Source organism: Oryzias latipes, chromosome 1, assembly GCF_053564925.1.
Source record: "Oryzias latipes strain Hd-rR chromosome 1, Olatipes_Hd-rR_3.1".
NCBI lineage: Eukaryota > Metazoa > Chordata > Actinopteri > Beloniformes > Adrianichthyidae > Oryzias > Oryzias latipes.
Window position 1 is genome coordinate 32234872 of NC_136237.1, and position 13837 is coordinate 32248708.

Below are 13837 nucleotides of genomic sequence, written 5' to 3' on the forward strand. Positions count from 1 at the left end.
GTGCTATGTACACACCGGCCATGTGAGGCACGGTGTGTGGTACGTACACACCGGGCATGTGATGAACGTTCAAGGATACAATGAACGTGAGTTTAAAATGCACTTATTGTGTTCACGCTGGACTACCACTACCTGATGCTAGCGCATTTCTGCCACCTACAGCTGGAAGGGGCCTGGTGCGAAATGCGAAAAGCGGTGCCAATATCACAAATGTTGAGCCAGGCTTTTTCTGTCACAGCTCTATTTCGATATATGAAAGATTTGGTGTCATATATATATCCAGCTGGACAATAATTAATGATCACTTTTAATGGGGAGCGGTTGGCAAGTTCATGAATCGAAAAGGACGCTTCAAAAGAATCCAGATTTTCCTTGTAACCCGAGGTGGCAGTATTATGATATGGGGATGCCTTACTTTTAAACTGAGTTAAGTAAAAATAAAACCCATATTTTTAGTCAACTAAACAGTTTTTCCTTCAATGGGTTGTCCTCTTCACTGATGACCCAGGGACATTCAAGGATGTCTTTGGTAAAGTGCAACTCCCAGGTAAAAACTAAAGGAAAATTATTGAAAGTATTAATACAAAAAAAATTAAATACATTTTTTTTAGTAAAATGAAAATTAATTATGCAAAATGTGCAAACAAAGATGCAATGTCACCAAGCAGGATTGTTAAACCAGATAATATTCACCATAGACCAAGTTGTAAAAACAATGAAATTTTTAGCTAATGTCTTCATCCACAGAAAAAATAGGCAAAAGAACATGTTAAAAACACCAAAAACACAATTTTCTCCATAGTGGGTCTTTAATGGATTTGTGCATAATGACCCTGTATAAAAAAAGGTAATTCTGTCTAAAAAGGGATAAATAAATAAAAATATTTTTTGAACATCTGCATCTTTTCTTTTTTTTTTTAATATAATCAATTTTGATATAATAACAAAAAGCTTTATTTACATGTAATATGACATGTGCAAGGAGGGCAAAAATAAAAGAGAAACACTAAATCAGCTCATAGGCAAACGCATCCACACACGTGTGTTGACGGAGGTTAGAGTTGGCCGTGAATCACTGAGGTGTAGAGTTGATTGGGCAGCTTGCTTTTCTCTGACTGCTTGCCATCCTATCTGACTCACACTCTGCCTCCCTGTCTCTTTATGTTGTATTCGCACTCATCTTCCTCTTTCCCTCCTCTGCTCTCCATCTGCGTGTCTCCCTCTGTTCCTTTTATCTCATCCGTTCTTCTGTTAATTTCCCTTTTTTTTCCTCTTCCTCCCCTTGCTCTGAAACGCTAAGCTTCCTTTCCTTTTCTCCCTGATTTCTTTTAAAACAGCAAAAAGCAATTTCTCTCCCTTTGTCAGGGTGGTTGGCAGTAAGCCCTTAAGTAGGGATTTTCTGGTTTGGTTGGAATGCCATTAGGCGAGCGGCTGGTGACGTGCCGTGACTGACGTGCCGAATCTTTTTGATGTTATGATGTCACAATCTAGCGGAGGCCGCCGCCATGATATTGTTGGCGTCCCCGAAACGAGGGGCTTTAGTGGTCATGTCAGGAATAAGTCTTCATAAATCCTTTATGGCACAGAAATATTAAGCTTCTTTTGCCGTGCAGGGACAGAGGGAAAACATGGGGGAACATGCACACACATGCAGACTCCAACCCACCCACACGTCCAAGCTGAATGCAACGAGGTTGTTGTAAGAAATATACTGAGAGAATTTGACTTTCTGCATTGTTGCCCTTTAGTTATTCTCAAACTGCACAAAAAATCTACTAAAATTATATTTTCTATGCATTGCATGTGTTGCATATGGACAAGGAAAAGCAATTTTTCATCTCTTGAGAGCATTTAGAAACATTTTATTTTATTTTAGTGTATGCATGGGTTTTCTTTTTTACATCAGTGCTACTAGTGACTAGTAAATATAACAAAGCTGTCAGTTGCAGCGCCCTGTTTCACTTCCAAGCATGTTCACTTGTGATTTTCTCTCTTCTCACAGCATCTCCTAGATTCACACGAACCCCAGAGGACCAAACAGGAGTCCAGGGGGGAGTGGCTTCCTTTGTGTGTCAGGCCGCTGGGGACCCACAACCCAAGATAATGTGGAACAAGAAAGGCAAAAGAGTCAGCAACCAGAGATTTGAGGTAAGACACTGTATCTCCTGCAAGAGTTAGATATTTATGCCTTCCGCTGATGACGATGCATTGGGGTTTTACATAAAAGTCCCTGAGGGCCATAGCTTAACATCTTTACTGACAATATCAAATACATATATATAAGTGATTTTATTTTAAATCAAAGAGAAAACACCACTTTTACTAGGCCTGCACAATAAGTCACAAATTTATCGTTATATCAAGATGTGCAATACGCATATCGCAAAAGATGGTATAAATTGTGATAAATGGTTACCTTAAATGTGCTAAAACTATCTTATGGCAGCTTGAAGTATTTAACGAATCAAATAAATCCCTCCACGCATTTGACCAATCAGATGGAGCCCTTTTATATTAGATACTTGCCTCCCATGTAGACGAGGGTCATTTGAAGTATAATTTAAGGTATGTTGACTCCTATTTGAATTAAACTGTTGCAGTGAAATGTAAATGATGTTTTTGGTTGCTTTGCTATTTGTTAAGGTATTGCAAATTATATTGTCATCGCAATATTGACCAATTATATGACCACAAATTACGAGTTTTCCTGCAACCCTAACTTTTACCTTTTTTTCTGAAACAATTTAAGAATTTTCCAAAAAGAGTGAATGTGACACATGTATAAAGCTGCATCCTTTTTTTGACAATAATGTGGGCCCATAAACAAAATTCAGGGTGTACTACCATAATTTGGATAAACATAAATTAACGGACCATGTATTCTAACATTTCGACTAATAACCTCATATCTCACACGGTTACAAAGGTTTTACTTCTACATGGTTAGAATTTGTAACATTTTAGTTTTACATTATTCGCCATCTTAAATGTATATACAGTGGTCCCTCTTTTTATTGCAGGAGTTTCGTTCCAAAAATAACTAGGGATGGTGACTCTGTCTGGACTCTGTAACTCAGTGTTCACACTGGACAAGCAGGGAGGGGATTCCTCTTCTTTTTCATTTACTAGTGTTTGCACATGACCACCACCTATAATTGGGAGAGGCTTGCTGCTAAATGCCGAAGCGATGCAAATCTTGCCAATCTCTCTCCATGCTTTTTCTTTCACAGCTTTATTGAATACACGTACATATATACAGTATGAAAGATTTGGAGTCATATATGGGACACAAATCGCAATTATTGAATCTTCAAGCGGTTGACTCTTTCGTGAATTAAGGATGCCATCCATACTGATAGGTCAAAGTTGGTTCATGCTACCAAGGGCGGTGTGAACGTAGCTTTAAAGTTCAAATTTTTAGGGAAAATAATTCCAATTTGATCAAATTAAAACCAAGATCTCCTCGCCAATGTACATTTATTTAGACTTGGCAGACTGGATGCATTGTGTAGATATAGAAGACACAGTACAAAGGGGATTGATTGACAAGACTCTTCAGCCAATCAGGGCGCTGAATAAAATGTGCTGTTATATAGATGACTGTAATACAGAATAGAAAAGATCATTTGTGGCATAAAAATATTCAATCAATCAAAATACAGGGTTGTGTCAGGAGGAGCATCCGGTGTAAAACTCTCTGCCAAACCACCTGAACAAATCAGTAAAAGAGGATTTGCTGTCCCTTAACGAGATACGCCGAAAGATAATCAATAATTTCCATGTGACTTTAACTGAACAAAAAATAAAATGGAATTCATGCTTGTTTCATGATTTCTTTGTTGTAACCATGTTTGTTGTTTTGTGGACACAGCATTTAAAGAGTTTTGTTTTTAACACCTTTCGCCGGTGAAAAACACTCGTTCTTTGAGCTCTTTGACATACCATAAATCTTCGGCCGTTGACGCGATCGCCATGAATGGCCTGATTCTGTCAAGGACAAACGCAGCTTTACACCACTATGCAAGCACTTCACTACTGTAAAATGTCGTACATTAGTGCTATGCCGTTTTTCTCCGTTTCCAAATTCGCTGAACTTATATTAATTGCATCAATGGTTGAAGAGTTTGGATAGTCGAAAGACTGTCAACACGGGAGCTAAAGTTCCGCTGTTAAAGGGTCGTAAGAACTAAGACATGTTTTCATTGAACAAACGAGCCTCAGTAGTGTTTCAAAGCTTGCTAAACATGACAGATGACTTATTTTACATATCAAACAACCACTTAGTATGGAAAATATTCTGTAGAGCTGTGCCGTCTCCACTTAATTTGTGCAATTAGAACCATCAATAATGGTATTATTATAGAGTCCCTCTTTAAACCAGTGCCCGCTGGGAAAATGCATGGCATTTATGACAGTTGAAGTTGACATTAAAGACAGAAACGGGCGGCTTTATGTTTGTGATCTTTGTTTAACGGGCATCATCGGTTTACATTCAGAGACCAAACTGTACCTTTAAAGGCAATCAGATTTGTCTGTAGTTGTGCTTCAAAGGTCACTCAGGTGTGTGAAGCACCGTCTGCCCATACTCTCTCTTATATGTCAGATGATCCCTCCGGCTGCTGAATATGAGATTCTTATATGATCAGTCTTATTGGTTTCCCGAAGGCAAAAACTTTTGATTTATTTGCACCCTCATGAGTCACCTTTCAGTTGCAGATGTTAAATCAGACTCTTTCCAGTCTGGTCAGTGTTGCCCAGGATGCTCCTCCGCTTTAATAAGCAGAGTTCCCTCCCAGGTTTAGGTTCATCTCTGTGTCTTCCTGTTTGTGATTAAATCACTCCAGGAGATGCTTTATTATTGATCCAAACTATATGAACCGAGGCTACATGCTGTTACTTGTTGCTGTTTTGTCGGTCAAGACTTGTGGGATTGTTACTATCCGATTTCCATTTAAGTAAACTTTCCAAGAAAATCAAATTCATTCTTACATATATGTGCATTATTCTGAAGCGAAAGCCTTTTTAATGCACAAAGCAGGGTTTCTAAAAGAAGTTAATACACATCCCAGAATATGAGATATAAATTTAATTACATCTTTTTTCCTATAAAGGAAATAACTTACATAGATGCTGATGCCACACAAAATCAGCTTTTATGTGTGTAGTGAGTTGTGTTATCCTTTAAAGTCAGCTTTCCCTAATAGATGAAAAATAACTAAGGGAGAGATTTGAAACCATTTATTTTTTTCTAAAAATGATTTTTCATATTAAAAATCAAAATCAAAGAAAAAGCAGAAGCAAACAAATGAAAGACTTTCAACGCCACACTTGGACTGTATAATAACACCAACCACAGACAGATTCCATACTTGTTCAGCTAAACCCCTCCATGATAGAGGTACGGCTGCTTGACTGTGACTTCCACCGACAGGTAATAGAGTTTGACGATGGATCCGGTTCAGTCCTGAGGATCCAACCGCTGAGAACTCCCAGAGACGAGGCCATTTACGAATGTCACGCCTCCAACTCAGCAGGAGAGATTACTGCCTCCACCCGACTCAGTGTGTTACGAGGTAGGTGGGAAGACTCCCGCTTTTAAAAACTCCAAATTGTCCGCTAATCATAAAACATCTCTCTGTGGGAATATTTGTTTTCATCAGGGACCAAAAGGGTTTTATTAAGTCATATTTTACTATCTACCTGACCTTTTAAGTGGTTTATTATTATAAAAACTGTATAAAATACTTATATTTTTGATATGTGATCCAACTGATTTTCTTTGTTTTTTTGTAAATAATATCTTTGAGTTGAGTCTTAGAATATTGAACAGATTTACAATTAGGCTGAAATGCTCTAAAGATCTGTCGATATGCTGTGTGTCATATTTCATTTTAAGTCTTTCAAGTTTAATTGTGCGTTATCATGAACCCATCAATTCTTCATTAACTATTTATGATGGAGTCAGATATGCTTTAAAGGCTCTTGACAAAACAAAAATACACTTACTGGCCACTTTATTAGGTACACCTTGATAGTATCAGGTTGGACCCCTTTTGCCTTCTCAACTGCTTTAATCTTTGGTGACATAGATTCAACAATGTACTGGAAACATTTCTCAGAGAGTTTAGTCCATATTGACTTGACAGCATCACACAGTTGCTGCAGATTTGTCGGCTCCATGATGCCTATCTCCCGTTCCACAACATCTCAAAGGTGATCTATTGGGTTTAGATCTGACCATTTGAGTCCATGTTCTAGAAACAAGTCTAAGATGATTCTAGCTTTATGGCATGATACGTCATCCTGCTGGAAGTAGACATCAGACGATGTGTATACTGTGGTCATGAAGTGATGAACATGGTCAGCATCAAAACTCAGGTAGGCTGTGGCTTTGTAACCATGCTCAATTGGTACTAAGAAAATATCCCCTACACCATAACACCACCAACAACAACCTCAACACTTGATACAAGGCAGAATTGATCCATGCTTTCATGTTGTTGATGCCAAATCCTGACCCTACCACCTGAATGTGGCAGCAGACAATGTCGAGGACGTTACCGGTCCTCTATTGTCCAATTTTGATCCTGTGTAAATTCATTGTAGCCTCAGTTTCCTGTTCTTAGCTGACAGGAGTTGTACCCGGTGTCTTCTGCTGCTGTATTCCATCTGCCTCAAGGTTGGACATGTTGTGCATTCAGAGATGGTCTTCTGCAGACCTCGGTTGTGACCAGTGGTTGTTTGAGTTACTGTTGCCTTTCTATCAGCTGGAACCAGTATGGCAATTCTCCTCTAACTTCTGGCATCAACAAGGCATTTTTGTACTCTGTGGCCAGCCTGTCTGGCACCAACAACCATGCCACGTTAAAAGTCACTTCAATCCCCTTTCTTTCCCATTCTGATTCTCAGTTTGAACTGCAGCAGATCGTCATAACCATGTCTACATGCCTAAATGCATTGACCTGCTGCCAAGTGATTGGCTGATTACAAATTTGTGTTAACAAGCAGTTGGACAGGTGTGCCTAATAAAGTGAGGCACTTTGTATAAAATTTTAACAGAGGAATTTTGGTTTTGTATCATTTGGAACTCTGATCTGAAGCGTTTTATGCATTAGGTCAAATAAATCACTTAAATAAGTGATAAATGATCAGCTGTTTTATCCGCATTGAATCACTAAACACAGATTCTCAGATCTATTTACACAAAAGCGTATACATTTATGTGTGGAGTTTGCATGTTCTCCCCTTGCAAGCGTAGGTTTTCTCATGCTTCATAGGTTAATTGGTTACTCTAAATTGTCCCTAAATTGTCATGCTGGTGTGAGTGTGTGGGAGTGATTGTGGCCCTGCAACAGACTTGCAACCTGTCAAGGGTATACTCCGCCTTCGCCCAACATTGGCAGTAATATTAACGTGCTTTGGCGACCCCATGACCCCGAAAGAGATACAGCGGGTTATAAAAATGGATGGATGAAGGTCTGCAGCTTTTTACAGAGTTGTCACTTTTTCAAAGTTTCTAACTCTGAAACAGAACTGAGAAAGGTTGAGGTTGAGACAAATCTGTGACTATTTTTAAGAAATGTTTTGTAAACTCTTTCTTAATTTGCCAAGAATTTTTTTTTACACTTAAGAAAAAATCTGTATTTCCTCTCATGGAAAAACAAAAAAACATTTGGAGACATTTTTAAACTCATTTGCAATTAATGCTGCAGGGCTTTGAGATACAGTGAGAAGTCCAAGTCTCTTATTTACCTGGAATAAATTATATTGATAATCCTTATTATTTTCACTGTAATTCCCATGGATGGTACTCTATAAATATGTTGACCTTTGTCTAGGTGCAGAAAGTCATTCTGCATTCATGTGGTGTTGAATAATTTGTTGTTTTTCTGACATTTATGTTTGTTTTCCGAGTCAGAGAGTCATTTTTCTGATTATTCCAACAGCACATGAACATGCCGTTTTTCTAAGTTTGCATTTTTCCCTGAAGGTCATCCACCCATCGCGCAATTGGCATGAAAATGAAAACAAAAGCCACAGTTTTAATATGAAAACTCGTTCAATCAAATTTGAACCACAACAAAAGCATATTTTTGGTAATACACTCAATGCATCTGCTCCTTGTCTGGCCCTTCTGTCAAATTTTAGAACCCTTTGTGGCCCACGAGTCAAAAAGTTTGCCCACCCCTGATCCAGACAGATGAAGCCACTTGGATAAGCAACAAAATGTTTCAAAGAGGAAGTCCAGTTGCTATGACTCAACTGCAAGACAACACTACCAGGATTAATGAGAACCTATACTGACATATTGCTTCACATGTTTTGGGGGGGAAACCCTTAAAATGATCCAGGAATATGAGAAGACAGCTAGAAAAAATAATCTTTCAAATTACAGGCACCCTTTTAAAAATGTACTCTAGGTTACACTTTGTTCGTTTTTTTTTTTTTTGCTATGGTCACAAATACAACTGCCACCGTGCGATGATGAGGCATCAACAAAATCTTCAAGATTTTTTTTTTAAACATTAGCGTGGTGAGGCCTCTGCAACCGCTGCCTCACGCAACAACTTCTTCTTCTTCTTCTTCTTCTTCTTCTTCTTCTTCTTCTTCTTGTGCGTGTTGCTCTTCTTTGAGAAGTGCAGCAAGCACAACGTTCCGTCTTCTTCGTATTGGTCTCAGCATCAGCGTCAAGACGTACTTGCCAAATTTGCATTGCATCCGTCTTTTTGTGTCTGGCAAAAAGAAAGCAAAAGGAATTAGCTCCACTAACCTGATGTTGTGTGTGTCTGCTTTGGCTGTAGCTATAAACAGCTTGTCTTCCACCTCCTCATCCAGCCTGTCTCACACCTTATTGTCTTCTTATTCAACAACCCAGCAACACTAACAATCGATGTCCACAATGAGCAACACCTCGCACTCCTTCGGCTGTAAAGCCTGGGCCGATTCTCTCAGCCTGGATTCACTCCAGTAGATGATTTAGTGTAAGCAAGGGTCCATTAATGCAGACAGTGATGTTGGTGTTAGTGGAGTCCATTAAGAGAACATTATGAACCGGTAGTTTGAGGATCAAGAGCGTCTTATTGAGTGAAGTTGCTCAAGTGTGGATAATCACATCACCTGCCTTTGCCAGTGATACTCATGGGGGGAAAGATGTGCAGCATGTTCCTCCTCTTCCTCCTCTCCTGTCTCTTTGAGGGTTAGAAGGGAGTCTGCAGTTCTTTCTCTTGTCATCTCCCGTTTTTATGTTTAATTTTTTAGCCCCCCCAACCACCACTACCACCACCATACTCTTTATTCTGCCTGCTTTTTCTCTTCTGTCTGTTTCTCCACGTGCTTTTAGGTCTGCTGCACAGCTACTTCTAAATAATTCACAACCAACCACTCTTTGCATCTTCTGTGCTGTTCCGCTCCATCCATCCATCCAGAATCATTCCTGTCTCACGTGGTTAGTCTTCGCCTGTCTGTCTGTGTGTGCGCCTTGTAATTGTGCGAGCACACCAAGCTGTGCGCCTACATCTGTGTGTGTGTGTACCTTTTTTGTTGTTTTTGCATCTATTTCAAAGTTCTCCACCTCTGTCACTGGATGGTTCGATCCGCTCGCCCGTCTTTCTTTACCTCACGTACACACACACACGTGCGCGTTTCTCACAGACAAACGTGCCCTCAATTTAAGACAGTGCATCTTTTTATGTGGTGATTACCCTCTTTCTCTTCCTCTGAGGAGTCATTGTGCTGTGGATGAATAAGAGGCCACCTGGGAGCAGCTAATAGTCCCTGATAGGCTGTCAGTGCAAATGTCAGTCGCAAAGTACACACACCGAGACACACACACACACACACACACAGCCTTGTCAGTCATGTGTCCCCACTCAACACCACCTCCACAGACTCAGCCCACTGACTGACTGCCTGACATGCGGGATCTGGTATAAAGGTCAGGAGGCTTAATTACTGATGATTGGACCAGACTGCCTGAAATCTTGGCTCACAGTAAATGGCCATAATTGGCAGTGGCTGAAATAATAGTTTAGCATAGAGCAATTATATGCTTTTGTATCCAGCGCACAATCGGCTTCTGTATAATTCCTACTTTCTGTAAAAATTCACATGTACCTGGGGTGACAGGTGACAAGCAACAAGTCCGGAAGTGAACATATTTCTGTGTGATCTGACTTTTTTTGTTGCTGTTGTTATTAATGAACAGTTTACTTTTCTATCATCCAATGCTTTAATCACTTCTCAATATGGGGAACATTTTGCCCAAAAAACTTCCTGGAAAATTGTTGCACAAAGTTGCATAAGAAAAGCTGACACTGGTCCAGTTGGCCATCTGACTGTCATGTGCTTAAAGACTTGGCCAAGATCATAAAAAAAACTTGGCATTAATGCTCAAAACTGGTGGATCTTCAGCAAATCATCCCAGTTAACAAAGATTTGTGCAAAACATGTAAGCTTATGAGTGAGACCGTGGTTGTATATTTATGGACCACAGCAGTCCTGGACTGCAAGTACCGTATTCTTATTTCCTACTGTACATTGAATGAAAATTTCACCCCAGCTACATAGTCCAAAAAACACAGACTGTACCTGGTGGAAATGAACTTTTGACATAATAAATACCCCCCCCCCCCCCCCCCCCATATGATTACAGTACATTGCAGCGGCAAAAACATTAAAAAAAGAAAATGGTGCCAAAATCTCTTACATGGCTAATAAATGGCTGCAATTCCGCCAATTAAACCGAAACGCACGTGTCAGGGATGTTTAAACTCCTCTCCTGGATTTTAATCTATCGCCTCCTAGCTCCCAGAGCATCACTGGGAAGCTACTTGGGAGCAAAAACCAACATTTGTCACCTGCAGTTCTGATGAGAGGCAGAACTGGTGCATGAGGAGTGTTGTCGCAGCAGCTCAGCCAGTGGTTCAAAAGGGGACGGGGTGGGGGGGGGGGACGGGGGGGAGTGTCTGCAGACCATACAACGGCTTTAATTTGTTTTTGGGGCTATTTAAGACTGCATTGATAATTGATTTTTTTTTTTTTTTTTACCTGTAGTTTCCTTCCAGAATCTGTTTTCCCAGAGGGCAGCTCAGACGAGCAAAACAAAGACATAAGTGGATCTATTTGTCTAAAATCCATCAGAATGGAGCAGAGCAGGGAGCATGTGACTTGCTGATTGTACCGCCTACATCACAGCTTAAAACTTTTTCCATCTGCATTTTTTCGTTTGCCGTGTCATTTGAGTAAACAAACACTCAGAAACAATTTTAAGCTTAGTTTATATATATATATATATATATATATATATATATATCTTCTTTCTCTTTCGGCTTTTCCCATCAGGGGTCGCCACAGCGAAAAAACCTCTCTTTCGAGGATGAGTCACATGGTTAACTTGGCAATGTTTTATGCCGGATGCCCTTCCTGACCCAACCCTCTCAATTTATCCGGGCTTGGGACCGGCACAGAAGCAGAGAAGGGAATAGGGAGCAGTCCGGATTCGAACCCTGGTTTCACGGGCCGAAGGCGCCGCAAACCAGCCATATACATATATATATCTGTCTTCCATCATGAAAAAAATGCTAAAAAAATACCATCTACCAGCTACCGTACCTTTATTTTTCATGATGTGGTGTCTGCACAGCTGATACAGGACCACAAAGCACTTTATTTAAAATAACGGGAAGTAAATAAATAAAACATTTTAATCTATAACATTTTATATACATTTTTTTATTATTATAAAGAGTTAGTTTAGAAAGACTAAGGCGCTTGAACGAGCTAAATGGGTGTAAATGATAACTGTCTTTCCTTAAAAAAAATTCAGATAAAAATTCTGACAGAGCATTAAGATCAATGCATATTAAGAAATAGACAGTTATCCTTTGGATTGTGCTCAATTGCGTAAGAAATGAATCTCTCGGTCAAAACAGTGAGGGATGCAAACAAGTTTGCTTACAGCTGTTCTTATTATGTAATTGTGAGGCTTCTGATACAGCCTTCCCCTGATTAGAAGAGCAGGCACGAATCGCAGTCTTTCAGGCAGATGATGAAACCCGTGGCGACGTGTGTAGATTACATTTGGAGCATTCTGTAAAATGACAGCGTTCTCACAGCAGTCCTCATTATTGTGAGAGCGGGCCTCTCTGAGAGCTTGGAAAGGATCTGGATTGCTCACAGTGGAAACAGTGAGTTGGGAGCACATCCAAATGAAACAGTGTGGTGTGTGGAGATCTGTGTCGGCTCCAAAGTGTAGGATTGCACATCTGCTTTGACCTCAGGAGGTCTTTAACTCCTTGCATTCGGCAGCACAGTGAGAAAACCAATATGCGTTTGTAGCTTGGAGCCTTAAACAGTTGTTCTTTCTTTTCGTTGCAACTCAAGAACTACTTTGCGCGTCTTTTTATGGGCATTTTTGAAGATGTTACCTGTTTGCAATTACATGACTTTTTTTACAGTCAGTTAGCACATTCATGCCCATTCGAGTGGCTGTAGAAGAGTGACGGAGAGAAATGCACGACATCTGGGAGCTGCTTTCAAACTGTGCACTCTGTTCGCTGCAGTGTCCCACCCCAGGTAGATGAAATAGAATGCATTATTCTTGCCTACAAGGGGCTGGCTTTGAAGTAAGTGTTTGCATAATGAAAGCAGAGAGAATCAGGATTGCTATGCTGTACAATTCCCTTGCGCTCTTTCACCCTCTCTGTCTATTTCTCCTGCTTGTTCTCTTTGGTTCTCCTTTCTGTCACTCTTTCTTTGTCTTTTAGTGATGTCTTCTGCTCGTCTTTCTTTCTTTTTTTAAGTCTCTACCCTCTTTAACCGTACGCGCTTTAATGCGGACTCACTCACTCCCAGAAACACTTCTCCGTCGTGTTCAGTTTAGTTTATTATGCTTGCGTTTCCATTTGTCAGGCGATGTGATTGATTGAAACCGGAGCTGTTAAAAGGCCACGCATGCACTCGATGCCGGCGTCTCACGACCCATTGGCTACGGTTCGATGATACCTACCAGAATTAGCATCTCCTCAGTGAGGTTAGGCGCTAGGATTTCCTGTTAATGAGGCTCTGTGTGGTATAGATGGAGAAAGTCACAGTGGATTTTAGCTCTGACCAACAAAAAAACTCAGGGAAGACTGCCTTTTACATGAATACCCCATCATTCAAACATCCATTTCTTACTTATCTGACTTCTTTTCAAACTTTAATTCTCTATCCAATTTCCTATGATGATTGCAGACTCTTGAATTTCCCATTGCTCGTTTAAAATTTAGGACAAAATGTAAAACTAATCTGCTCCATACCTATTTGATTACAAGTCTAGATACAGTTTTTTCTCCTTTTTGTTCCATTCTCTTTGATCCTCTAAATGCTCCAAGCACTATTCCCTCTTTCTCTCCTAAACCTCCCTCTTAAAGTGAATAAAGTTAGACCAATGCCTTTGATTTTCCATGTCACAGCGAAATGGTTTTCTATGTTTGAGTTAATTGCCACTGATGTCAAAAAAATTAGCATTTAAGTTACCGTCCCACAAGGCTACAGCTCCCAGTGGGCAGGACTTTATTGAACTTGCCTGTTTGATTTTATACAACAGGTGAACTCCAGGGACAATTTCTTGGACTGGATGAGGCTTGTAAAAGTGTGCTGAGTCACGTTAAATTCCCTGAAAGAATATGCTTTAATTTTCTCTTTAATTCTGTTCAAACAGCAATGACTGACTGTCTTGGGATGGCATCTTTTTTTTAGGACCTTCTTATGGGATCCCTCAAAAGTCTGATCTTTTATCAGGCGTGACATTACGGTATTGGCAGTATTTTGAAATGAACACTGCCAATACGTCACT

General features: G+C 40.0%; 1 protein-coding gene across 31 annotated transcripts in view; it reads left to right on the forward strand.

The window, feature by feature from the left end:
• The window catches only part of ptprdb (protein tyrosine phosphatase receptor type Db), a 227028-nt gene that overhangs the window by 156182 nt on the left and 57009 nt on the right, over positions 1 to 13837 (forward strand). For all 31 annotated transcript variants that reach the window (XM_023956020.2, XM_023956040.2, XM_023956048.2 and 28 more), the window contains 2 exons: positions 2003 to 2148; positions 5432 to 5573. In XM_023956020.2, coding sequence (XP_023811788.1) covers positions 2003 to 2148; positions 5432 to 5573 — 288 coding nt within the window. The remainder of the gene's footprint in view (positions 1 to 2002; positions 2149 to 5431; positions 5574 to 13837) is intronic.